The sequence below is a fragment of the Hippocampus guttulatus genome, chromosome 4 (genome assembly GCF_054856545.1).
Source record: "Hippocampus guttulatus isolate MCC_2025c chromosome 4, RoL_Hgut_1.0, whole genome shotgun sequence".
Taxonomy (NCBI): Eukaryota; Metazoa; Chordata; class Actinopteri; order Syngnathiformes; family Syngnathidae; genus Hippocampus; species Hippocampus guttulatus.
The window spans coordinates 26,800,954-26,827,298 of NC_141264.1; the positions used below are offsets into that span (position 1 = coordinate 26,800,954).

Consider the following 26,345-nt stretch of genomic DNA (forward strand, 5'->3'; position numbering starts at 1 on the left):
TGGCGCAACCCAACGTCACGACTGATCATTATGATTTATTTATTCTTGCGCGAAGGTGGCGAGGTCCGGCACGAAGGCGACGCCGCTTCGGAGCAGGAAGCCGGCGGAAAGGCGCAAGACGTCGTCGTCCTCGTCCTCCGTCTCCAGCGTCAACTCCAGCCTGTCCCTCTCCCCGGCCGCAGGTGCGCTCGCTGCCGTCACGTCCATCGAGATTGGGCCGCGTTTGGCCCCAAAATGAGCTGAACGAGAGGAGGCGGCTAGGCGCCGTCGGTCAGCCGTCTCGCTAACGCCGTCGGTCAGCCGTCTCGCTAACGCCGTCCTCCATTCAGGTAAACCGAACTCCTCGCAGAAGCGCGCCATGAGCGCCTCCGCCGGTCCCGTCGTCCCCGGCGACGTCGGCCGGCCCGCCAATCAAAACAAACGCCGCTCCGGCACGGGTGTCAAAACGGCGACGCAGTCGTCGTCGCTCCTGGCCGGCCGCCGCCGCGCGCTACCCAGCCAAGCCAGGAATTTGTCCGAGGCCGTGAAAGCCACCGGATCCTCGCTGCAATGCCAGACCACGCCCCTAAAAAGAACCTCAGCCGCCACCGCTCGGATTCAAAGCGGCCTGAAGGCAAAAAGCAAACCCGCGGCGCTCGGCCAGACGCCCGCACCGAGCAGAGGAGTCACAGGACCAGGTCAGCAAACGCATCGACAAACATTTTCTACCTTTTTGCTCAAACCTTTTTCTTTTTTTTTTTTGGAAGGTTTTTCCTCTCCCGATGCTTCAAAGGCGCTCAAACCAAAGGCAGCGATGTCGGCGGCCAGAACGGAGGGGTGAGTTCATTTCCAACGGTGAATTGCTAGCATATCGATACGGAAAAGCCAAGTGTTGGCAAACGGCTGCTCATGCTCACCGTTTATGGTTAAGTCGGCAGAGAGTAGCTCGCGCTCACTGTTGGCGAAGCGGGGTCGCCGTATTTGTGTTCACGACTAAGCGACTCTTAGCAGCCAGAAAAGCACCCGACTGCGCCACCTTCTCCGACATGCACGGCGGAAGGCCGCCCTCAGCGTTTGTACATCGGTGTGCTAATCTTACTTACGCCGCCGCCCCCGGTCGCGACGCGGCTATTGCATCTCTTGTAGTCGCTTACTTATGACATCACTGCCCATCTGCCCCTTCCCGGTTAGCCTTCAACCAAAGGCCTCAAGCGGCCCGCTGACGCCCTCTGCGGGAGCGAGCAAACCTCTGCAGTTGCATTCCCAGCGTCCCTCCGGTCTCCCCACGCCGCTCAGACGCCGGGCGTCGGCCATTCCCGCTCCGACGCCCGGCAGCCAGAGCCGAAACTCCAGACCCCCCGGAAGGCAGGCGGCCTCGGACTCGGACTGCCCCCCCAGGACCTGCCTCAGGTGACGCTTCGACAGCCAATGGGAAAGTGGGAGCAGATAGCCGCGCGCTGACGGTTGTTTTTCTCTCCGCGTAGTCCCGCCCCCCTTGATTCTAATAGGGCGGTGCCTGTCGACGTGCGGCCCTTCCGTCTGGAGGAGGAGCCTCCCGCCGAGGCCAGCCGATCGCAGAGCCCGGAGGGCAAAGAGCCATCCCGTCGCGGCCGATCGGAGCCCGGCGAAGACCTCGTCCAGCCGGAGAGCGCCGAACGGGAGGTGGGCCCCGGACCGGCCGGAACCACTTCGGAGCGCCCGACGTCGTCGACCGCTTGACTGTGCCTCCTCCCTTTAGGTTCTTCTGCTGGACCTTCCTGCTCCGATGCCCCCGACCCACGAGAAACTGCTCATCGACCTGAGAAACACTCCGGACTGGATCCGAAACGGCGCCAAGAACTGTACCGCCACGCAGGTGCAAACTACTTCCCGCCAACGGAAGTGAATCTCGCCGTATCTTCGCCGTTGACTTGTCTCTTCTTGCCCCCTTTTTGAGTTGATGCAAGTGTGTCAATTCAAAAAGAGGTTAGAAGCCGCGGAGGTTCTGTTTTGTAGCCGCACAACCGTTACTCGCATGTCGGTTCCGTTTTCTTTTTGTAGCCGCGCAGGCGCGAAGCATTTCCTGTTGATCGCCAGGAAGTGACAGAGGGCTCGCTTTATTTTCATTTTATTTTTTTAAAGCATGTTGTTTGTTGTTGCGTTTCAGCAGCTGATTGACTTAAGTTCGCCGCTCATCAAGTGGAGTCCGGAAGACAAGAAGGAGAACAGCGCCCCCCCCCTCATCAACCTGTCCTTCTGAAACGCGCACGCACTGAGTGATGCGTGCGCGTGTGTGTGTGTGATGTCTTGAAAACAATGAATGTTTCCTCTTCCTGTTTGATTTTATTCCTTTCTGCTGTTAAGAATGCATAACTAAATAAATTGTACATTTATCTTGATTCTCTTCTCATTGATGTCGGAACACATCCAAAGACAGATTTTATATATACACGCACGCACACACACACACGTGTTTAGCCCCGCCCCTTCAAGCCACCTATCTAACCGAGGAACACTAATACGCACATGATTACCTGGAGACGCGACGCCCGTATTTCTCTATTCAATTACGTTGGAAAGGTGCTTTTGGAAGTGTTTTTTTTTTTCTCACTATTTGAAGCATGCCCCCCCCCCCCCTCACCGCTTCCCCTTGCGGGCCACTCAGAGGTCCTGCAGCTCCTTGAGGATGTCCCATAATGCGCCGCCGCTGGCCTGCAGCCGCGCCACCTCATCGTGCGAAAGGCTCACGCGGACCACGCTGGCAACGCCGCCGCCGTTCAACACGCACGGCAGACTCAGGTACACCTCCTCCGCGATGCCGTACAGGCCCTGCCACACGCAGCGCCTCCGTGTCATCCGTTTTCGCGGCGCGCTCCACTTTGGGAAGAGGAAAAGGGAAAAGAACGGACGTGCTGACCTGCACCGCGGTGGACACCGGATGGATCCTGTTCAAGTTCCTCACGACGCTCTCCGTCAGCTCGGCCACACTCAGCCCGATGGCCCAGTTGGTGTAACCCTTCAGTTTGATCACCTCGTAGGCACTGTCGGGTACAAAACGGACTTTTTTCTTCTTCCGCGCCCCGCGTACTCGTCGGTGACTCATCGGACGCTTCATCCTACCCGATGCCGCTGACAACTCGACTCGCGTACGTCGGCGAATGACTTTCGAAAGGGTTACGGTTGTAACAGGTTGAGGCTCGTTTTGTTAGCCCGCCTACGGCATCGACGCATTGCTCGTCGGCGTCCTTTCGAGCGACGCCTCTCGGCGTTTTCAATAGGCGACGCGGAATTCTCTCTCGAAGTTTTCGTGCGAGAGTCCAACCCAAAAAGTTAGTCGGCGGTCTCACCTGTCCACCACCATCTTGTGCGTCTCCTTCCAGTTCTCCGGGTCGGCGTCGGTGCCGGCGTCGGGGTTGAGCGACCGCAGGCCGACGCCGGCCACGTTGGCGCCGCTCCACACGGGCACCGAGGTGTCGCCGTGCTCGCCCAGCACGAAGCCGTGGAAGCCGCTCGGGTGCACGCCCAGACGCTCGGCCATCAGGAAGCGGAAGCGCGCCGAGTCCAGGTTGGTGCCGCTGCCCAGCACGCGCCGCCTCGGGAGCCCGCTCAGCTTCCACGTCACGTACGTCAGCACGTCCACTAGGCCGCCAAAAAAGGACGTGGTTAGGAACGCCGCTTCCAAAAACAACCGGCGGGCAAAACGTTGACGCACTTTGCGCGCCTTTTTCTGGGAACGGGAAAGCGAAAAGCGAGCGCGCTAAAGCACAATGCTTTGGAGTCAAAGGGAAAAAGAAATGAAGAAGAAAAAAAAAAAAAAAAAGCTCAATCAAATATATAGCCTACATATAAGGCACGGGTATCAAACACAAGGCCCGCGGGCCGGATGTGACCCACCGTAACATTTTAAGTGGCCCGCGCCAGCAAATCAAAGATGACAACTTCCATGATGTTGGCTAAAATCTGTACCCAAATTTCAAATTTTCACATGTAATAAATCAGTGACATATTGTAAGCATTTTCTTGTCACCAAAGCCCTCACTAAAGTGACCGAAACAATAATTGAATAAAACGTGATTCTTGACTTCTTTATATCGTTTCAGTCATAAGGGAAACGCTCATTATAATGTGGCCTGTGACAAAAATGAGTTTGACACCCGCGATGTAAGGCGACGGGTATGAAAAAGGCATGAAAAAGGAGGCAATATTTAAAAATGTCCAAAAAAGAAATCGAAGCAGAAATGCATGGAAAAAATTAAAATATTTTTTTAAAGAAAAAAGAAAAAGGGCAAAAACTACATGTACAAAACAAAAGCATACTGTACCGAAAACCCCCAAAACAAAGCAAAACCAGTTGGAAACCCCCCCCCAAAGGAACCCCATAAACTGTCCACAGTCTAATGGTGTGCTCCCAAAGTAAAAGCGAAGAGGCGTGAAGCGCTTTACCCGGGTTGGACACGACCAGGATGACGCAGTCGGGGCTGTAGGTGACGATCTGCGGGACGACGCGCTTGAAGATGTCGACGTTTCGCTGCACCAGGTCGAGTCTGCTCTCGCCCTCCCGCTGCCGCACGCCCGCCGTCAGCACCACCACGCGCGAGTTGGCCGTCACCGAGTAGTCTGAGACGCGCACGGCACACACAAGAAGCTCAGCCGGTCCCGGGGTCGCCACGCAAACCACATTGGCACGATCGCTCCACTCGTTCGCCGCCGCCGACGGCGATCCACCTCAAAGATCCGTTTGAGCTGGACGGCCGGGGAATCGACTTGGCGAGGCCCGCCGGATGCTTTTTGGACGTGGGCTAATATGACACGTTGGAATTCTTCAACGGAGGTTATTGTTCAAAATCTACCGGGAATGGGACGACCTGCTATGTAGTCCTTTGAAAAAACAAATGGATAAAGAGATATAAAAATAATCAAACATTAACCAAGGGTGACGAATTGCAAAATGTATAAAAAAAATAGAGACAAAACGACATGAAAGAAATGTAGAAAAAAGTACAAATGTACACATAAAACGGAAGCTAGTGCTGTCAAAGCATTAAAATATTTAATAGCGATCAAATGTATAGTGTCATAGTTAACTCGGAATTAGCCATAATTAATCACAGATTTTAATCGATTCTAAATTTCCTTCGATTTCTTTTTCTCCTATTTTTCCCATTTTAATGCTCTCATCAACATGGAATTGTGGATCCGTTTTCTTTGTGCAAAATGCAAATATTTACTGAAACAACAATGCCGACTTTCAATTTTACATGAACATTTTTCACTTGGAGCAGTTATTCAAACTTGGAGCACATTTGATTATTTTAGAGCAACGTAACATCCGTGACGTGGTGCCGCATTAATCTCGCGATTTCAGAATTAATCGAGTTAAAATTATTAATTAATTAAAATTATATTAATGACGATAATAACGTGTTCAACTGACAGCACTAACAGAAGCAAAACAAACAGAAAAAAGGAAAATGTCAAAAAAAAAACTGATGACAGTTTAAAAATAGAAAACAAATTGGGAAAATTAAAAAAGGTCAACAAAATGTAAAAACTTAAGATTAAAATTCTAAAAAAAGAAAATGAAAGGAAAAAAAAAATCAATGAAAAAAGGACAAAAAGAAATTTCCAAACGCCCTTAAAAACTTAAACGAACGTGAACAAGGCAAAAATATTAACGGGAGAAAGAAAAATCACGCAAAAAGCAAATCAACATCAAAATAGAAATCGAAAGAAAACGTGCGCGCTCATCCACCATTCACAAAATCTTCCGACTCGATGGGAGGAATCAAAAAGGGTCAAATGCAGTCTTGCCTTTGCCGGCCACCATTTTGGAGGTTTTGAGGAAGAGGCTTCCGTGCTGCAGGTCCATCAACTCGCCCTTCAGCTTGTCCTCCATCACGTCCACCAGGGCCAGCTCGTCCGCCAGCTCCTGCGCAAGGCGATCGCGTTAGCCGCGGGCGGGGCCGCGCCCCGTCGTGCCACCCCCATCACTCACCCTGAGCAGGATGCTGACGGCGCAGGCCATGCCCACCTGGCCCACCCCGACCACCGTCACTTTGTTACGGGGGGGCTCGGGCCCGCCGCCGCACGTCGGGATGATGAGCTGCTGCAGCGTGGACGACATTTTCACTGCTGGGGTGTGGGGGTGGGTGGGAGAGAGAGACCCTGCCGTGTCAGTTTGTAACCAAGCCGAGAAACGTGCGACACCGCGACACGAACGATCATACCTGACGCGGGGTAAAAAAAAAATAATTGAATTGAATACAACTTTATTGCCAGATGTGCTGTATATGGATAATCAAACCTCACGCGTAGCTCAAGATTCGTCAAATGCCAAATGTTTGCAATTACAAAGGTCAAGATGAAATGTCGTCACCTGCCGAGGCTGAAAAGAGCAAAAGAGCAGCAAGTCTATTTTGACCAAGTCGGGAGGCGGGGGGGGGGGATTTGAAAGATTTGCCCCGACCGAGATGGACGGGTGCTGGCTCGACCGCTCGGAGACGCAGATTTTATCACCGCTGCGTTTTCATTGTTACTAGTAGTCGGCATGCCGGAAGGGGGATTCTCCCCATCTGCGGCCCCTTCTCAAGGTCTCTCAGTTTGGAGTTGTACTTTCCCTCCTGGGGGTTAAAGTCACGGGGCGTCATTAATATTTGTCAAGTGCGGCCAGGCGAAGCCCTTTGTGACTGTTTGTGGTTCAGGGCGGTGACTTCATTTGACAAAAGTCAAAAGAGCCCCGGGGGGGGGGGGAATCTACCTGAGTCCACAAAGTAAGTTCACTCGCCCCCACTGGCAAGCAGCCTCCCAGTTCCCCGGCATCACGTCGGCCTGGGAGACGATCTGATGGAGCCGTATGGCCTTGAATGGTTTTTGCCCCCCCCCCCCCCCCCCCGGCAGCCTGGAATGCACTCGACCCCGAGTGACTCCTTTCCTCGTGGCTAACAATTGGATGTCCGCCAAACTGGAGCGCGTGGCCTCGGAGCGCTAAAAGAGTTGCGCCGGTGTAATCCCTTGAGGCGGCTTCCATCTGCCGTCATCTGGCTTGTTTGGAAGTGTCACCCGGTGATCATTAACCACAACGTGTCCACTATATCTATTCACCTCAATAAACAAATACCGGAACACAAAACAATTCACATGATGTGCAAAATTTGAACACCTGTCCCGAAAAAATAAAAAAAAAAAGACTGCAGTTACACAGGGTTGCCACAGCTCCTTTAAGTTCATAAAAATCCATAAAAAAAGAAAAATGTTCTTAATTGCCTTTTATTGTCAGGGAAAGCTTCAAAAATTAATAAAAATCCTTTAAAATTTTTATATTGATCTACATTAATTTTTTTCTGACTGTACTTTATTTGAGAATGAATTCAAGTTTTGTTTTCATTTTCCTACCTGTAATACAGGTTGAAAAATGGAAATGTTACATCCAGTATGACTTGAACACCAGCTCAGTGACATGTGGCTTTCTGTTCAGCCCGCATATTGCTGAGCGGGCATTAAATCCACCGTGAATCCTTAAAAATGGCTAAATTAGCCCTCAAAAGTCCTTAAAAGGTCCATAAATAAAAGGCAAGTGGAAGAGTGGGAACCCTGCTACAAAAACAAACAAAAAAAAAACTTGAAAGGCCTCATTTTAATCCAAACTATTAAAATGCATTCTAGAATAGTCTTTGAAAAATGTTTCGGGACTGCGTCACATGAACTTTCTCCTCGTCTGTCGCTTTGGAAATCACGTGACACGAGAACACCGATATTTGATTGTTTTTTTTGGCTGGCCATTTTTTATATTCTAAATCTAGGCATCATTACATTTAGGCCACAATGAGAATTACTTTTTGAAGCTCTTTTCATGTTACACCTGCAAACCATTCCAAAAGATTTCTCGGTACAATTGAGCATGATGTTATCATTTCGGTCCACTTTGCATCCGGTGCCGGACGGGCGGGCGCGCCACGGCCGAAGGCAAAGTGGATTAGCGGGCCAAAACAAACATTGGTAGGCTTAGCGGGAGGTGAACTTGCCTCAGAAACCCAAGACGCTCTTCCCGGCCCGAACGCTCGTGACTCTCTTCTGTCGAACGGGAGATGAATTTGGATGCGAGGCGTTTTGGATTGCACGGAGCAAGTCGGATGAGGTGCGCTGGGCTCACTCGGACGGATGCGACCTTGTCGTCGTTCCTCCCAAATTTTCTCGCCTGCGCTCGGTCGCTCTCTCCGCTGGTTTGTTGCCGCCTCCAGCCTGTCGGAATTAATTGCGCGTAAGCCTCTCCGCCCCCTTCCGAGGTTTTGCTTTGCCTCCGCCAGATGGGCTCACCTGAGACATGACGGATAAGACAAAAAAAGTTCAGGACATTGGGTAGAGAGGGGAAGGCAAAATGCAGCATCCATTGTGCTTTTTAGGGGGTCTCCGTCCTGGAAGGACATGCCTCCCGAGACTGGAGGAGTCACAGAGAGGCAGACCGCTGGACATCCTCAGACAATTCCGTGGCTCAAAGAGCAAGTTGGGCAAAAAGTCTTTTGACATTTACACATCGATGTTTCCACAAGGTCAAAGGTCACTCGTAAAGGCCAAAACGCATTTGAGAATTCAATGAATTACGAGGCTTTTTTTAATTACGGGTGCGCACTCACGGGTGACGTGCGGCAGCGTCGGTCAGAAGACGTCGAGGTGAGTGTGCGCAGATTCCAAGTGGGCTGAGAATATGGCCCAGGGTGAACGCCGGTCATTTTTGAACCGATTGATTGAACGGAGTTATAAATGGAAAAAGACAACAGAAGGGCCCATGTGCTCAGGATGCCGTTTATTTGAGGTTACATTGCCTACTTGATCATAAATACGATTAAAAATATCCCTACCCACGGAACTCCAGTCGTATTTGTGTCCTTTGTGTGGAAGCTGCCCGCGGTTGAAGTCGCTCGTGAAGACGGTCGGACGTCAAATGAAGAACAAGATACAGAGTCACTCATATCAGTCATCCATATTGCTTTTCCAGGGTGACTTTCAAAAGGTGCCTGGGGTGGGTGGGGGAAGAAAAAGTCGGAATGCGCCATTTTTAGAAAAATATCAAAATGGGGCCTTCCTGGCTTTGTGCCGATGACGGATTCATAAGTCGGCGTCGATGATCGGCGACGTCTCGGTGGCACCTGCCCTCAGTGAGAGGGGACGAGTATGTGGGAGGAAGTCAAGAGTCGCAAATTCAAAACAGAGCAAACTAACAAAAAAGCACAAAAGAGCCCCCCCCCCCCAAAATAAAACCACACTAACTCAGCAAATTCCAAAATGACACGCCGACCCGGCTGTGAGCGGAGACCGCCATCGGAGAAGAGCGAAAGGAGTCGGCGCCCGATTTCCGCCAGCACCGCGGAGACGCCCGCCCAGTCATTCTCGTTTTCGATCGGCAAAATTGATCCTATTTCACGACATTGGCCTGAAAGTTTATTGACCACAAGTGACATCATCTTTGGTCACCTATCGAAGCCAGCGGCAATCAAAACCATTCAATGTTCTTCCACTAGATGGCGCTTTGAGTCCATAAAGTTTGCTCAACACTGGAAATTTGTGAAGTGAGAAATACATTTTCCATAGGAATTAAATGTCTTTTTTTTTTTTAAGTGCAATTTGCAACCCTAAGAAACTGCGGGCTAGCTCTGGAGGATATTTCGCGTGGGGGCACCTCACTGTCGAGAGCGTCGGCGAGTCACACAACTACAAAGACGGCCATCAAAAAAAATCATCTACAATCGTGCGGGAGGGGTGAAGTGGCCCCCTCCACTCAATTCTACTGACACAGGAAGGAGGAGCACAATTCACAGGTTAAAAACAAACAAACAAAAAAAAAACTATTCTACAGGACATTAAAGTCAGTCTCTGGTGGCACCACCTGCCCGCTGCGCTGCACATGACGGGTAGAACGTTGCAATCCGCGCCCCCCTCCCCAAGTGGTATGGACAGGGTCCTAACCTGAAGCCTTTTTGGGTGGCGGCCCTGCGTCTTGTGGTGACATTTTGTTGGTATCGTTTCAATGAGAGCCTCGGGGCCGATTTCATGCTACGCCAATCCTTTTCTTGAGATTTTAGCCACGTTAAAACTTCAAAGTCCTCGCCCGTTTTCCTCCCGACGCCCACCTCCGAGCTTTCCCGCCTCGTGAGTACCAGCTCCGCCCAATCCGAGAAAAGGATCAGGTCCTCCGTCTGAAACGCGTACGATTGAGTAAGCCGCCCTAGTGCCGTATTTTTTTTTTCTGCGATGGCCATTTGTGAGAGGTCCGCCTGGCGGGGGACTTTCACCCTTAAAATGGCCATAATCAAAAATGCTGGAGAGGCCGGAGCTGCGCGTGCATCGAACCGCCAACTAAGTCAGCACTTCATATTAGCTTTCAACGCACTCATGTTAGCTTTGCCGTCAACCACGACATATCAAACGCGTTGTGGCGTTTACACAAAAAACAAAACGCGATGAAGCCGTTCCACACGCGCGCATGGCCGAACTTGATTCTGGATCCACAATATGTTCTTCTGTCTCGAATGATGATCATTTCCCATTTCGTGGGCATCGAGCAGTTTAACTCATTCACTCCCAATGACGTTTTTAAACGTCTTTTCAGACTTGGTCTAGAATTGGCCGGTACTGAATGAGTTAAGGACCGTGTCAGAAAAAGGGCGCGGAAGCCACACGGGGGAGAGACGGGGTTTTCGCGAGCTGGGCGTCTTACTTCAGAGTAAGAAAAGATATTAAAAAATAAAAATAAACACCCACTCCGATTTCACGATTTATCCAACGATGTCTTGTGGAGAGATTAACATCGAACATAATTTAGGCCCTTCAACATCGAGCATCTTCACGGCGTATTCTTTCAACCTAAATGAAAAGAATACTTGTCATTACCTTTATATTGAACGTTTGAAGAGCTTCAAGTCTTTCTTCGTGGAAGGATTTTAAAAAATGCGCCCGCCGCGGTCAACAGATCAATAACGATTGATCAATTTAAGTGGCTAAAACTCAAAATCAGCATCGGCGAACTTCCAAGTGCCCCGAAATAGTCACGTCATGTCCACTGTTCACGTCGAAGCCCGTCTGAAGCCAATTCTAACCAAAATGCTTTCAAGCTTCTCTTTTTGTTTTGTTTTTTGTGGACCGAATGCACTTTTGTGACGCGCGCTTCAAACACAGTTTCGGCGAATGTGGTTTGAAACCAGTTTTTGTTCCGTGCGGTCCGAACACGTTGCGTTGCGTGCGGCAGGGGAGGTGGTCGCGGTTGCGGGCAAGAGACACCTTACACCTTTGACTCGTCGCCCGGGCCCAGGTAGGCGGTGGCGTTGCGGGCGACGTCCCGTAGAGCGAGCGCCACGCCGCCCAGGAGGCCCTCCAGGTCAGTCGCCCCCAGATGCTTGCAGGCCAGGAAAAGCGAGCCGCAGAGCGCCACCAGGAGGGCGAGCTTGAGCAAGAGGGAGAGGGCGCCGCGCCGCGTCGGGGATTTCCCAGCGACGGGGGGAGGGCAGGGGGCGGCGCCGACCCCCCGGGAGAAGGACTCCGAGTAGGAGCGCTTCTCCGTGCGCACGCTGTGGCGCACGCGGGACTCGTCCAGCCAGTAGTCGCTGGGCTTGAGCGGTCGGCCCGCCGCTCCTCGGATGGGACGCCTGCAGGTGGCGCTGCGGGACAAACAAAGGCGGGGTCGGCGTGCTTTACGTCGTCGTCGCGACCTGTCAAGCGACCTCATACCTGTTTGTGCGCTGTTCGAAAAATAAAACTTTGCTCAAAAAATCTAAAACACAAAAAAAAAAAAAAAAAACCCCAAACGCTTGAAGCACTTTTTTTTTCTCACCCTTTTCGTGTGTATTTTCATTTGGAACTTCTCAAGCGTTCTTTTCTAAAAATATAGCCCAAAAAAATCTTTTATTTCTATTGCTTTATTTTACTGTTAATTTTCAACAAATTAACGGTCAACTTAATCAATTTACATCCTGGCCAGACTTGAAAGTAAGCCACCAGTTCATTTTTTATCTCTTAAACATTTTCTGCATGTTATAATTTTTCTTTTTCTACTCCCCCCCCCCCTCAATTTTTGCTACTGGTGATTAAATTTGCAATCACCAGCGGCAAAAATTGAGGGTGGGAGGGAGTAGAAACAGAATAACATGCATTCATTGTGATTTTCTTATCTTATCATCACAATTGCCCCCCCCCCCCCCAATTTATTTTATTTTTTTTAATTCAAAAAAAGTATTCCGCCGCGCCGACTGCAGCACGCGAGGCCGCTTGAAGTGTTGATTTCCTATCCAAGCTACCTGATGCCCACTGGCGTGCTGATTTCAGTGGCCAGAATATCTTCCACCGGGCTCTCGCTGAACTTGACGGGGGGGCCTTCAGTGACCACCACCAGCTCCTCCTCCACCACCACCTGGGAGCGCCGATTTGGAACCATTAGGCCGCCGCCGCTGCCGCCAACAAAACAGGAACACGTGGGATGAACGGCGCCGGAGTTGCCGCGCTCACCTTGGTTTGCCGTCTGCCGCCGGTCCGCGCGGTCGCCGGAGTTTTCCCTCTGCTGCGCACGGGCCTCTCGGCGACAGGGACTTGCTCCGGTTCGGTGACGGTCATTTCCTCTGAAAGGCGCAAAAATATAAAGGAATTTTATTTAAAAATAAAAAGGGACTTTGGCAGGACGTGGGTTTGGTCGAGCACGGAGGCGTCGCCTTAGGTCGTCTGCATCGGAACGCCGATTTCCCCCCGTGGAGGACTAAAGTTTCGATACATCCAAGATCAATAGTCACCATCTTCCTTGTCGCTGTACTGGTCAAAGTCGGTGTTGCCGTTCTGGTTGGCGTCGACTTCGGGGAGGACGGTGACGTCGGCGGGGGCGGCGGTCTCGGCTTCCGCCGTCGGCTCTTCCAGCAGCTTCTGCAGCTTCTTCTCGTACAACTTGCGCGACGAGGCTGCAAATGCACAAAATCACGTCTGTTCTTCCGGCGAGTGTCCAGCTTTGACCCTTTTCAGAGATGTCGACAGTCTGAAAGTCAGACTTTTCCAATCTTCATAAATATTGGACCGACGATGTCACGATCGCCATTTATGGCGTTGTTGGCCCCTTGAGGGCGCCGTGGAGCAAATGAAGCTTTCTGGAGGGCCAGACTTTGGACACCCCCAGAATGACTTGCTGAATATATGAGGTCAGGAACATTTCAACAGGACCACCACACCATATCTCCCGCCATGCTAAGAGGTTTCATGTCAAGACAGTGAATTACGTGAAAATGTAAAAATCTCATTGACCCTTTCTCATGAACAGCGGTTACTACGGTGGGCAGTTTATCATGTGATCATTACTGGAGCATGAATGGGTGAAGATGTGGAACTCATCACAATGAATGAGATGTTATTAAGTGACTTTGGACCTCTGTGTGTGTGTGTGTGTGTGGGTGGGGGGGGGGGGTTACCGGTGATGCATGAGGGAAAGAAAGCTTTCATTCATTCAAAACTCAAGAGGGCAAAAAGACCAACGTCATTCCAGCCACACGTACCTCGCGCCAAGAATGACAAAGTCAAGTATGTTTTCGCGTCATTCCGGCAAGGCTGCAACTTACCCACGATGGGTCCCGCGTCCACTCCGTACTTGGCGAGTTGCAGTCTAAGGTCATCGTCGGTGAGTTCCGTCACCTCCACCTCGATGCGAGGCTTGTCCGTCTTCCTGGTGGCTTTCTGCGAGGCATGTCGAAAACGCGCCGGCGGTTAAAAGCGGCGCACGGTGACGAGTGAGGCACGCGATCAAGTTTGGGGAGACTCACTCTGCCGGAGCGGCTTTTGTTGGAGACCACGGGGGCGGGCAGCTCGTCATCGCTGGAGAAGGTGTCGGCGGGCGGGCTCCTCTTGTTGTTCTGCACCGTTAAATTCTTCAAATAGAGCTGCACGTACACTTCTTTCTTGTGCTCGCCGCTCGGCAGCGCCACGTTGTTGGCCGCCAGCTCGTTCTTCAACTTGTCTTTGGTGAGCACCGACGGGTCTTCCAGAAACTCTGCCATGTTCGCCCTCGAGTTTGAAAGCGCGTTCCGAACGGGGCGGCGGATAACGGAATCGCGGCGGGAAAGCAACGCGAGCGACCGCGTTGTTGTCAAACGGGCTTGAGTGGCGCCTAGCCGCCAACGCTAGCAGGAGCCCCGCTAATTGAGCCGAAACCGAGCCGCGCGTTCAACCTTTAGCCGGCCCAATTCGACACCGTCGCGTGGTTTGGATTTTTCCAAGGCCTTTCGGCGTGTTTGCTCCCGCGGAAAAGTGTCGCTGAAGACCAAATTTGCAATTGAACGGAAGTTAGCGGTTAGCTTCCTACCGGCCCACTCGCCTCCTGTCTGTCCGCGGTCCGACGGCGACCGAGAAGCACGTCGCTGCGCCATTGGCCCAGCGCTGACAGTAAGCGCGAGGCCGATTGGCTCGCTCTCTTGAATGCGACGCGCTGGGCCTCCGCCACCCGAACAAAGAGAACAAAAGTGCAGACTCGGGGTACGGGCGCCGGCGTATCTTTCCAGCGAACAATGGCAACCTTTAGGCGTTCGAAACACCCCCTAACGCCGGCGTACAGCTACGAAGGACGCATCCGTGACTTGGATCAAGAACATAAATGGTGCTTGTCGTCGTTGGCTGCTCGGCCAGGCCTCTTGTTCGTAGCGCCCCCCCGCCCCCCCCCCCAGCCCCTGTCTTTTTATTTGAAAGGACGTTATTCAACCCGAGGGTCCTAATTCCCACAACGTTAAATGCGGGAGTATTAAAAAACACACCAAACGACCGGTCCTGGTTTTCTTTTGTCTCGTCTGCCTGAATGCAAAGTGCTGTAGTTTCGTCTTTTCACCAGAAGAGGGCAGTCAGAGTCGTATTATTAAAATGGCTGCCTCCTCGAGACCCTGGCTGACTGTTTTAGTTTCCATGCACGCATATTTTGACGAACATTCTTATCGTAGTTCACGTCTATTATATATATATATATATCTTTATTTATTTATTGTAAACTTCTCCAGTGTGGGACAAATAAAGGATATCTTGTCTATATCAAATCATGAATTACAGATCTTTTCAATATGTATTCATAACCTGCCTGACATCAAGTGGCAAATGAATCCCGATCAAGAGAAAATAGGACGTGTGGTTTTTCTTTTACACCACTTGATTTATCATTAAAAAATACCTTTGTAGAACTTTTATTAAAATGACAGATTACCTCACAAACCGGCCACAGCGCATTGCTGTGAGTCGGACAGGCTTCCCTGCAGCGCCGGGGCGCCGCAGGGGACTGTCCCGGCTCAATCCCTGTTCACTCTCTACACTTCGGACTTCAGCTACAGTACGTCACTCCAACCTGCCACCTTCAGAAGTTCTGCGATCGTCGGCCTCATCACGGACGGAGATGATCTGGAGTGCAGGGGACTGACGGAGGACTTTGCGGACCGGTGCCCGCAGAACCACCTCCAGGAAAACTAAGGGGTTGGTCGTGGATTTCTGCTAGAAACAGTCTTCACCTGCACCGATGAACATCCGGGGTATGGACGGACAGGGTGACCACCTGGGTGATCTTCTCAACAATAAACTAGTGCGCTCTGATCAGGAAGGGTCTTTTGGAGTTCAGGGGGTCACTCCTTAAGACCTTCTATGACTCTGTGGTGGCCTCAGCCATTCATTCACTCTGGAGGGGGTGGGCAACAGCCCTCCAGGCCACCCTGACAGCACTGGGGCAGCTCCTTCGGCCAGAGACATTTTTAACTCATTCAGTACCAGCCAATTCTGGAGCAAGTCTGAAAAGACGTTTAAAAACGTCTTTGGGAGTGAATGAGTTAATACGCTTCTATTTTCTATTTATTTCGCTACTTTTTGTCCTTCTACTTTCTGCCTTTCATCATCAATTGGCAATGTCTCCATTGTGAGACAAATCCAGGTTTTCTTGTCCGAAACGTTACGGCGTAGCGGCCGAACCGCAGACAGGAGCCAGCATCCCCTCGCGACGGACATACGCCGGGCCGCGCGCTGCGCTTGTGGCTGCGGGGACAGCGGTTTGAGGCGGCATTGTGGCTCCCCGCTCGTCCTTCGCGCAGCAGCCAACCCCCCCCCCCCCCAAGCCGTCATCATCACTCTCCGGGATGCTTCTGCACCGCGCCCCCGCACACCAAAGCTAAAAAGCACACTTAATACGGCACTTGAAGCCTAGTTCAGCTTTTCCACAGCCGACCTGCCAGTGCAGCGAGAGGCTGCAAATGTGGAGCCCTTGAGAAACACCTCTTAAGCTTTCTTTGTGCGTAATTTATACAGAAAACAAGGCGCGGGCCAAGAATCATAGCGAGCGCCTCTTTAAGCATAACAGTCGCGGCCTCTGAAAAAAAATATATATAAAGATCAAAGTTGGCCACGGAATGGTCAACAGTCCCATTTTCAGAAGAAGTTCACTTTATTCAAGCGAATGGGCCCCGGCGGTGGGTCTGATCTGATGTCTCGTGACAGATAACTGCAAAATAAACCAGGGGAACAAATTAAACGGCTGGTAGGAAGCAGACAAACACGGCCGGCCGCGCGGCGAGCAGTCGGAAGGTTACATTGATCCTTTTCATTTCCAACGCGTAACAGAAACGCCCCGACGAAGCGATGAAGTCAGACTCCCCGATTGAGTTGATCTTGGAGAGTTTCAGTAAACCGCGGCGGTCGGCCATTACAACTTCTCACCCGTTCCCACTCAGCTTAGAACATTTCCTGGGATGATGGTGACCTTGTCGGCCCGCCCGCGCGCGCGCATTGATCCAAAACAAGAACGGAGATGTATTTTTCCGGCATAGTCATCCGCTTTCGGCGAAGCGCCGCGGATGGATGCGATAGCGTTTGGCTTCTATTTCTGCCCACCGAACGTGAATTGAAGTGTTCGCCCGTCACCCTTGCGTGAAAAGTCAAGCGCTCGGCGCTATGCAGCATCCGAAATAACGCTCGCTTTGGGAACAGGTCGACGCCGATTTCAAGCGGCCCTCTCAATGGCCGTCGATTGGCCATCGATTCTTAGGGGTGAGTTGTCAACTCCTCCAAGATGAGATCCGATTGGCAGAGTGTTTGTTTCCACCGATGGAATTGAATTTGAAGGCTCGTGTGCTCAGCAGGCCAACGCCATCCATCCATCCATCCATTTTCCGCCGCTTATCCGGGGTCGGGTCGCTGGGGGCGGCTTCCCTCTCCCCAGCCACTTCTTCCAGCTCTCCCCGAGGCGTTCCCGGGCCAGCTGGGTGACATAGTCTCTCCAGCGTGTCCTGGGTCGTCCTCGGGGTCTCCTCCCGGTGGGACACGCCCGGAACACCTCACCAGGAAGGCGCTCCTAATCAGATGCCCGAGCCACCTCATCCGGCTCCTCTCGACGTGGAGGAGAAGCGGCTCGACTCCGAGCCCCTCCCGGACGTCGATGGAGCGGTAAATTGAGAGCCCGGCCTTTCGGCTCAGCTCCTTCTTGACCGCGACGGAGCGGTACGAAGTCCGCCGGCGACGAGCGCCAACACTTCGAACCAAGGGCCACTTTCCCGCACTCATATGTCACAGGGGACATTCGATCATTCCGCCACATTCAATTGGCAAACTAATGAGGACAAATCCCGAGTTTGTTTCCTGTGGAGAAAGCCGGTTAGCACCCGAGCAAGGCGGGCGGGCGGCGGCTTTCAGACCGGAGTGCGTGCGTGCGTGCGTCCTGGCCTTGACGCGGCCAAGTCGCACAGAATGTTTTCACGCCTTGACAATCCAAATTTGAGTCGAAAGGACACACGGCGAGTTGCAGACACGTCCGTCAGAAGAAAAACGAGACTCCCTCCCCGGCCCTCGCCGGTGCCCATTTGGAGGGTGGCCCGCTTGTATCGTAAGCGCTCCTCCGCGTGTTTGTCAAACCATTACAATTTGGACCCTTCCCGTTTTATTTGGCCTTTGAATACAGACCCACACTTTCTAATGTCCTCGCTGAACTTGGGGGCGGGGGGAGGGTGGGAACGCTTCGCCGTGTCAGCTTTCACGAAGCCAATGCAGAATTTCTATTCGGACTGCGCAAAAGGAGCCGACGGGATGCCGCGTTGGGTCATCGCAGGGGAAAATTTCACGCGGGTCATCCATCTTGTCATTTTTTTTTTTTTTTTTTGATGAAATGGCAACTGGGAGGGGCCTCTTTCGGAAGCCTGCGTCCACGCGGCTCACGGAGGTCGGAGCAAGTCCTGAATCGGTCCCAGCTCGCCGGCAAAGTTGAGAACTTCCCATCGCCGCGCTTCACGATGCAGGAGCGAAGGCGGGGGGGGAGGGCAAAATCCAGATGTCACGGGGTGAGTCGGTTGCACACCGGGCGTGGTTTCACCAAATGCGAGAAAGTGCAAAGAGGCCTCGAGTCGAAAGGAAGGCCAATTTGCCAAAGAGCCTGCGTTGACAGCTTCCGCGGTAAAAACATCGAGAAGGTCCAGTCGCCACTTTGCTCAAGTCAAGTTGAGCTACTATGTGGCTCTCGTCACAAAAGAGTCTCAAAGAAAGCTCACAAAGCAGGGTGGGGGTGGGGGGGGGGGGGGCGGAATGGCTGCTAAACAGGCCAAAATCCAGATCGATTGCTGTTAAAAATGGACTTCCTACACCCGTCTGGCCGATGACAGTATTGCAGCTGCGAGAAGTCACTGGGAAAAGTCACTTTTAATCTTTGTTCCTTTTCAAATCGAGTCATGGCTAAAGTAAGGAAGTTCCTTCTAAAATCAGCTATCGGCCAAGTAACGAAGGGACTTTTCACGGTAAGTTGGGCAACAAAACGGAGGGCGAGCTCACACGGCCCCGCGCCGGCGTCTCCAGTTCACAGGAAAGAAACGTTTCCGCGCTTGGCTCGGCCCGTCGCTGCGGACGAGCAGACCTGCCTCCGCTTAGCTTTTCTGTCCGTGCGGTCGAACGTCGGTGGCCGAGCGGGACGCCTCACATAAGGCCCCCGTCACGTGCCGGCGAGACGCCGCCGCTCTGACGCGCGCCCGCGTTCGCAGCTCAGAGCGAGCCGCTCGCCATCCGGGAGAGACTAAGCAGCAAGGCGTTCCCGCAGCTCGGCGCATTCCATCTTTTAAGTGCTGCGTTTTCAAACGAGCAACCGGAAGGTTCGGCGCGCCTGCACAATGTAAGCAGATTGTTCCGATGTAAGAGCTCCGTCAACAATTCTGTCCGGCGGCGCCCAATTCGGCTCACTTCACAAGAAGCGGCTAATTTGACAAATGTTGGTTAAAAAAACAAACAAAAAAAACGCTTCAAGCTATTTATTGCCGTGACTGTCGCGCACTTGACTTTGGAGTCGGCCGATCCTCCACCAAGCGTCTCCAGTTGCTCCAGAATGCCGCCGCTCGCCTCTTGACCGGTACTCGTACGAGGGAGCGCATCACTCCTACTCTTGACGTTTCCGAGTTCTTTTGAAGATCTTCTTCTTGGTTTTCAAATCTTGAAATGGCCCGGCCCCACCTTATCTCTCGGAGATCCCTGCTCGATGCCTCGGGTCTGCGCGGGACCAGACACTATTCGAGGGCGGGGGTGGGGCCTTCTCCGTTGCCGCTCCCTCGCTGGCCGTCTTTCAAACTCCTTTTTATTCTTTGGCTTTTGACCCAAGCGGGAGACTTGGTTTTGACTTGGACTGTTTTTTGTGCTTTCTTACTCTCTTCGCTACGAATCGTCCTGGTCGGTCTGGACCCAGCTCATGACAGACCTAAGAGCAGCTGGATGGATGTCATGAGGGAAGACGTGAGTGCGGCCGATGCTCGAGAGGAGCTTGGAGAAGAAGATGGAGGCTTTGGCGACCAGTTCAGGGTCCGGTCTGCCTTCCGCCCGTAGTCTGCTAGGATAGGCTCCGCCCCCCCCACCCCCCATGACTTTGTTCAGGATAAGCGTTGTTGAAAATGGATGGACGGATGGGGAAAAAGGAAACGAAGACGACCACTTCATTCGGTTGTTCTTCTTCGCTGTTGAGTGCAATTCAACCCTTGGCCACTAGGTGGTCAGTAGTGTGCACAAAAGAGTAAGTTTGAAAGGAAAAAAATGGACGAACGCTTCGATCCAAGCGCAATATTACGGACGCGTGGTGCTGCCAATGCGGGGTCAACGCTTTGGACCGGGCTGCGCCGTTCGAACGCTCAGCAAACGTTGACCCAGTGCGTATTCATTTAGGATTCCAGTTACCTTGAAGCACTTGACTCGCGTTTTTCCATCTGCGGCCCTCAAGTGGAAAACGTTTGGGGCCACCCCTCGCATCCTTTGCATGCGCGCAGGTGTAGCCCATGTTGAGTTACTTCTCAGCGCGGGATGAAGTTATTTGACGCATCGGGGGGGGGGGGGGGTGAGCTTTCAGCTCCTCGTCTCCCGCGGTCGGCGCACATTCCGACCCGCAGAAAAGTCCTTGCTCAGCTGATGCTATCGTGGCTCCGACACTTCATTACTTTCTTCGCCTGGCACGGGCGAGTTGGCGAATACGCCGATCTCGCGGCGCGTGTGGGAAAAGCACTTGTCGCGGCGTTGACCGTCTTTGGGTAAGGGGGGGGGGGCGGTCCGCTCGGGCGTTCTCCCCGGTTTTGTCTCGTCGCGGGGGCTACGGACGGCGCGAAGCCTCGCGGGCCAGCGTCGGAGGACAAACGTGCCAAAGTCAGCTGGTTTTGGCCGCCCGCTCGCCCCACTGGCGTATCCAGCTGAGCTACAATAATTTGACACCTCTTAAGCAGCCGGACCCCTTTTGGCGCGACAAGCAGCACTTTGTTTTCGATTCCCGCCGCGTTTCTGCGCGTAATAAAAAAATGGCCGTCAGCAACATCGCACACCGTGTTTTCATCCACTTTGGCCCGTTCAATCTCCGCTCTGCCTCCCGATGCGGGATTTAACATACACTTTGTGGTAACCTTGCTAAGTTATCCTCCAACACCCCCCCCCCCCCCCGTCCCCACGCTGTGAATAAAGGCTTGTTTCTGTGCGCCGTGCTTGTTAAGACTTCAAGGACAGCTCGCTCCATCTGGCATTAAGTATGGCGGTGCCAGTGTCGGGTTAACTGACACTCCTGCACTTAAACTAATGGCAGCGAGCAGTCATCTCCCATGAGGCGCTCACCTTGGAAAAAGGAAGAAATTTAAAAAAAAAAAAAAAAAAAAAAAAGAGAGTCTCTCTCTCTCCCTCTCATCCCCAATCACGGCGGCGCTGCGCTCTCGCCACCCACTGGATGAGCTGGCGGCCATGAAAAGAGGGATTGTTTCAGCATTGGCCCATACATGACTGCAAATGAAAACATGTAACACGCATGTCCCGGCTTGGATTTGCCCCGTGCTGCAGTTCAATGGCACTTTTGAGTCAGAGGGAGGCGGGGGGAGGAGGAGGAGTCAGCAGGACGTCATGAGCGGGCAGACACGCGAGCCAGCTTTTCCCGATTTTTCCAGCAGATAGCGGGACCCCCCCCCCCCCCCCCCGAGCGCTTGCGAGGAACAGATGTGGCCGCGCAAAAGACTTCCTGATGAAAACCAGAACGTGCCGTGGAAAAGCATCTCCGCGATAGCTCACGGGGAATAGACACGGCTGGATTTACGGGTTGGATCGGATTTTTCGTTGCTGGGGAGGAGGCGGGGGGGGGGGGGGGGCTTGTTCAGTGCTGCCTTGACTAACTAAGTCAAATTCGTTCTTGATCGTAACTCGCTTTACGCGGTTTTACATTCCACACCGCCCCCAAGTCAGTGAAATTGGCCCCACTGAAATATTTGGACTGCATTCGCAAAACAAACTCATCAAATCATATTGAAGGACAGTGAGAGCAATCTTGTACAGCGCGTGTTTGGAGGAAGCAAAATCGGATGCTTCCATTTTCAAAGGAACACGCTTGACTTTCCATCTCCCGATGCGGTGAACGTCCCGCAAAAAGGTGCCCGTTCCAAAGCCCAACCTGCGGCCTCTGCTTTCTGTAGGCCTAAAATGCAGGATCACAGCAGAAGGCGTTCACTCATTTTCCAACGCCGTTTTCTTCTTTTCAAATTTGCACCATCTCAAGCTCAGTAAGTATGCTGCAATCTAGTGGTCCAGAGTGGAATTACACCCAATGTCAAGAAGGGTTAGACCAGTGGTTCTTAGCCTCGTCGGATGTACCGAACCCAACCAGTTCATACGCACATTCACCGAACCCTTTATCAGTGAAAAAATAAAAACATGATTTAAAAAAATGTTCTTTTTACAAATTCAAGACATTAAAAAACGCAAATATTAAATACAGAAAAAAGTCAATTCAATTAGTATACTGTAAGTATAAAGTATATGTTTTTTAATGGTGCACCAAATGAACCGGCCAGTGATGGCCAAGCTGAGACTGATTCATTGAACCCCCGGGGGTGGGTTAGACCAAATCGTGTTCTTAACTGGACAAAAAAAAAACCATCACAGAATTGCGGGGCCACAAACGTGTTGATATTCTCTGGCCTTTTATACAATAGACAAGGCAGCTTGATTTATGTGGTGCATTTCATACACAACGTGCTTCACATATTTCAAAGTACAACATTCAAAATATATGGAGGGGGGGCACCATTTTTAACCTGGATTTCAAAGCACTTACACTAGGGGTTATTTGGGGGGGGGGTCTGGAAGAGATGACATACCTGTCAACTTTTCGGAGCGCCAACCTGTATAAACTACCAAAAAAATCCTTATAAAGTGCAAAAAAATCCTTATAACATACCAAAGCATTTTATATGTCAAAATAACGGCACAGAAAAAAAACCCACGAAATTTTCAATGATATTTATTGTAGATCTCCGTAATACAATGTTAATGTATATCTAATCATCATTCTACTTAGTGGCATTACTGTGTTCAGAGTTGAATTCCTGCGTTACTTTTTTCACCAACTCCAAATGATTTGGAGTTGGTGAAAAAAAAAAAAAAAACGGAAATTTACATAAGCCGCTTTCGTAAGATTCACCACAAAATCCGTATGAACTATGGCTAAACCGTACGAGTTGACAGGTATGAGATGAATGGCATTTCCATTCATTAGAATGGGGAACGTTGATTCCAGGTACAAGTGAAGATTTGCTCATGGATTCAATTCAAATTGGTAATTGAAGGCCCCTCCGCCAAGCCAAGTCATATGCGGGTGTTTATATGTCTTGGTGTCTGCTCCCCCCCTCCCCCTCCCGTCTCAATTTGGGCCTTCTCAGTGTTTCCCTTTACGGGAATCCTCAGCTTGTCCCGCCACATCTCTGGGCCTTCCTTCATCGAGGGTGTGTGTGTGGGGGGGGGGGGGGGGGGGGTTGCGAAGATAAACACAGTTAGCACAGGTGAGCGCGGGGCAGAGCGCAGCACAAGACCGCCACACGTCCCCCGTGAAGCCCCCCCCCCCCCCAGCCCCTCCCCCATCCTCTCAATGGAAAGCCAAACATCTTTTTCAGCTAAATATAGGCCGGCCCGGCGGGAGCCGGTGGGTCCGAGAACCATTTTCAACAAAGATGAGCCCGGCTCCGGGGCACCCGGGGGCCGGCGGGTGGCGGCGTGCCGGCGGCGCGTCGGTGGTCCGCCTTTCTCTTATGCACCGGCTCTTGTGCAAACACTGCAATCCTGCGGTCCGCTCCGTCGTGGCAAGCGGCGAAAGGAGCCACTGTGCGCTAACACACAGCCGCGGTGTGCCGTCTCCGCAGACCCACTCGGTCCACCGACCAGACCGCCCCCCCCCGCCCCCGCCCTCCCCGCCCACCGAGCCTCGGCCACTGAGAGGGCCAGCGACAGACCCCGGTGTGTGATCTCGTAACCGTGCTGGGAACTCCTGCTGGGGGGGGGCGATGTCGGACTTCACGCCCACATGTGACCTCACGTGTGTTTTTCATGCCATGTACAACAGGTCCTCGATTTACGAGTGTCCTGGTTTACGACTTTTATTTTAAGTTACGTGCCTTCGTTTGGTCGATACATCCATTTTTTGATCTTATATTGCGAGCCGTGAAACAACAATTTGAGCTATGAATGTACTTTGATGCTCTCGCATGTGGACAGGCATAGCCACCGTGTCCACACGGCGAGGGGCAGGCGGGCATTCAAACCGGAGAGGCGGGCACTGCGGCACTCAAAAAAATTGATCCCGGCATTTTGCCGACATGCAGGACAAACATCGTCGCGCAACTGAGAAAAATATCAACATTTTGGGTGGGTTGATTTTTGTGAAAAACGCACCAAATGTTGGTTTGCTACTCACTAGTTTTGTGCTGTCCTTGAATGAATGTCCTTGGCGCTGGCAAAAAAAAAAAAAATAAATAATAATAATAATTCCATTTTAAAAATGGGGTTGAAACTTGTCACGTTGCGCGGTGGTGGGGGTGGACCCCAAACAGCTGGCAGGAGAGAGGAGCGGGGTGTATTTGAAGAAGTGTATTGATAAAACACAGAAAACTAAATCCTCAGCAAACAAAGTCCAAAGTCGCAAACAAAAACCATGACTGAAGCTCAAAACTATCAATAACAGAAACATGACCAGAAACCTGACAGCAGCAAAAAGCAACAATGACCCGACACCGAGCGGTCGGGCCGGAAGTCCTTTTAAAACCCTAATTAAATAATGACCGACAGGTGTGCAGCTGCAGGGGGAGCCCTACAGTGCCACCTGTTGGTCACAAACCCAATCACGACACTATCCGGGCCGGGAGTCCTTTTAAAGCACTAATTACATAATGACCGACAGGTGTGCAGCTGCAGGGGGAGCCCTACAGTGCCACCTAGTGGTCCCAAACCCGAATCATGACAAAGCTATGGTGGGAAAATGACTAAAATTGTGGATTTTAGTCCGATTTTGTACGAAAAGCAGTGCGCTGGAGTGAGTTGAAACTTGACTTCTGGGGGCTCAACAGGCCAAGAGGCACTCCCCCCAAGATGGGCGAATGGCTGCATAGCATGACAACAAGTCCAGTGTGCTTCGATCGTCGTCAAAACAGGTGTTGAGGGGGAAAAAAATAAATAAAAAGACGGAGGTGTGATTTTTTTTGCCATCGTTGCCGTTTTTGTGCAAGAGGATTGTGACAGCGGGGGCGGGCAGCTTTTAACGAGCCGCCTCGCTGTTTTTTCTCGTCTTTTTTTTTTCTTCCCCCCGCAGATGATGTTACCACCCCGGCCGCCCCGCGCCGGCGTTCCGCCTTGACGTCTCTGCGCAGTTTACGCGGACTGACAAGGCGTGACTGCGCCGCGCGATTCCCGGCCGCTTGAAAGGGGGGGGGGGCTTTATGGCCCCTGGAAATGATTCATCAGGCGCGAGAATGTATGCATTTATCACAGTGGGGCCGCGGCGAAGAAGAAACGGCCAAAAATATCAGGTCGGGCCAGGAAATAAGTGAAAGCTGGATGTTTTATCAGCCCGCCGACCTTTTTTTTTTTTTTTTAGGATAATATCCCATTAATCATCAGGATCACATCCAATAAAATGGCAGATTCATCAAGGCTGAGGTGGAAGTGACAGTGTCCGCCGAGGAGAAGCGAGGCCGGCGGCTTCCCTCTTCCACCGAGCTCATCTGTTCTCCGCCACGCGCGTGTCGAGCCTCGACATCGTGCGCGCGGCTCCACCGCACCGGCGGCATTTAGCGTAACGCTCGGCCAAGCGTTCGCAGCACGGCGCCGCTCCGATAGCGTCGCCGGCTGAGCATCGAACTGATAGAGAACCGGATAGAGAACCGGCTGCTGAACTTTTTTCAGCATTTTTTGGCCACGACATTCATCAAGGAGGAGACTCTGCGCTCGGCGGTCGCGCCTTCTCGGCGGCGTGGGCATACCGGCGCCGTTTTTGCCCGGGAGGAACGTCGGCGCCATTTGACCGTCGTTGCCGGACAGCCCCGGGGCGCTTGCGTCTCGCGCCTGTAACGGGCGGCATTTTTCACAGCCCCGCTTTGTTCGGCGGAGAGATCGGCGCCGTTGAACGGTCCGCGGCCGGATGGATGTGAGGCTCGAGGAGCCGACGACGAGAAGAAAGGAGCGTTGGCGCGGAGCGCCGATGCGGATGTGGAACCGGGAGTCGCGGCTTGGAATTGAAGCGGATTTACGCGGGACAGGAGATGCGAGCCAATCTCTGTTTCGTCAGCTTCGCGCTTGCTTTCAAAACTTAGCTTGTAGCAGACGTGTGCACATTTCCAGCATGACGTCTCTGACCCACTGGTGAAAGGACACTTTGATCCTCTCCTCTTTCATCGATAGCCGCTTCAGACAACAAAGCGGAGGCAGAAAATTGGTGAAGATTGCACGACTGTCTGTGTCCTATGTCTTGTGTTGTGTTCTTTTTGTTATTTTGACTTCAAAATGGCGCCGCGTGAGTGGCCGCCTTTCCAGCAGCTCCGATTTTTTGTTGTTCTACTTCTTCCGTTCATAACTTTGCTGCTGTGAATCGGGAATTTCTCCATTGCGAG

General features: G+C 52.1%; 3 protein-coding genes across 8 annotated transcripts in view; 1 reads left to right on the top strand and 2 right to left on the bottom strand.

The window, feature by feature from the left end:
- gtse1 (G-2 and S-phase expressed 1) overlaps positions 1-2,357 on the top strand; it is a 6,009-nt gene extending 3,652 nt beyond the window's left edge. For 3 of the 4 annotated variants that reach the window (XM_086110164.1, XM_086110162.1, XM_086110165.1), the window contains 7 exons: positions 56-182; positions 330-677; positions 747-816; positions 1,171-1,389; positions 1,464-1,641; positions 1,718-1,834; positions 2,126-2,357. In XM_086110164.1, coding sequence (XP_085966290.1) covers positions 56-182; positions 330-677; positions 747-816; positions 1,171-1,389; positions 1,464-1,641; positions 1,718-1,834; positions 2,126-2,218 — 1,152 coding nt within the window. In that variant the 3' untranslated portion in view covers positions 2,219-2,357. The remainder of the gene's footprint in view (positions 1-55; positions 183-329; positions 678-746; positions 817-1,170; positions 1,390-1,463; positions 1,642-1,717; positions 1,835-2,125) is intronic. The other variant, XM_086110161.1, reaches the window with a different exon arrangement.
- LOC147207038 (L-lactate dehydrogenase B-B chain-like) lies at positions 2,282-8,128 on the bottom strand. Of its 2 annotated transcripts, none has more exons than XM_086110168.1 (7): positions 7,985-8,128; positions 5,954-6,095; positions 5,770-5,887; positions 4,402-4,575; positions 3,306-3,597; positions 2,876-2,999; positions 2,282-2,787 (listed from the first exon to the last, which is right to left on the bottom strand). In XM_086110168.1, the coding sequence occupies exons 2-7, from the start codon at positions 6,080-6,082 to the stop codon at positions 2,620-2,622; spliced, it is 1,005 nt and encodes a 334-aa protein (XP_085966294.1). In that variant the 5' UTR covers positions 6,083-6,095; positions 7,985-8,128; the 3' UTR covers positions 2,282-2,619. The 2 variants fall into 2 exon arrangements, with proteins under 2 accessions (XP_085966294.1, XP_085966295.1); XM_086110169.1 differs by having other exon boundaries at positions 5,954-6,087; positions 7,980-8,128.
- Positions 8,129-14,629, bottom strand: LOC147207039 (lamina-associated polypeptide 2, isoforms beta/gamma-like). 2 transcript variants are annotated; one of them, XM_086110166.1, is made up of 7 exons: positions 13,740-14,629; positions 13,539-13,653; positions 12,729-12,890; positions 12,451-12,560; positions 12,243-12,355; positions 11,237-11,606; positions 8,129-8,271 (listed from the first exon to the last, which is right to left on the bottom strand). In XM_086110166.1, the coding sequence occupies exons 1-7, from the start codon at positions 13,971-13,973 to the stop codon at positions 8,206-8,208; spliced, it is 1,170 nt and encodes a 389-aa protein (XP_085966292.1). In that variant the 5' UTR covers positions 13,974-14,629; the 3' UTR covers positions 8,129-8,205. The 2 variants fall into 2 exon arrangements, with proteins under 2 accessions (XP_085966292.1, XP_085966293.1); XM_086110167.1 differs by lacking the exon at positions 8,129-8,271 and having other exon boundaries at positions 8,744-11,606; positions 13,740-14,627.
- Between the last annotated feature and the right edge of the window lie 11,716 nt (positions 14,630-26,345).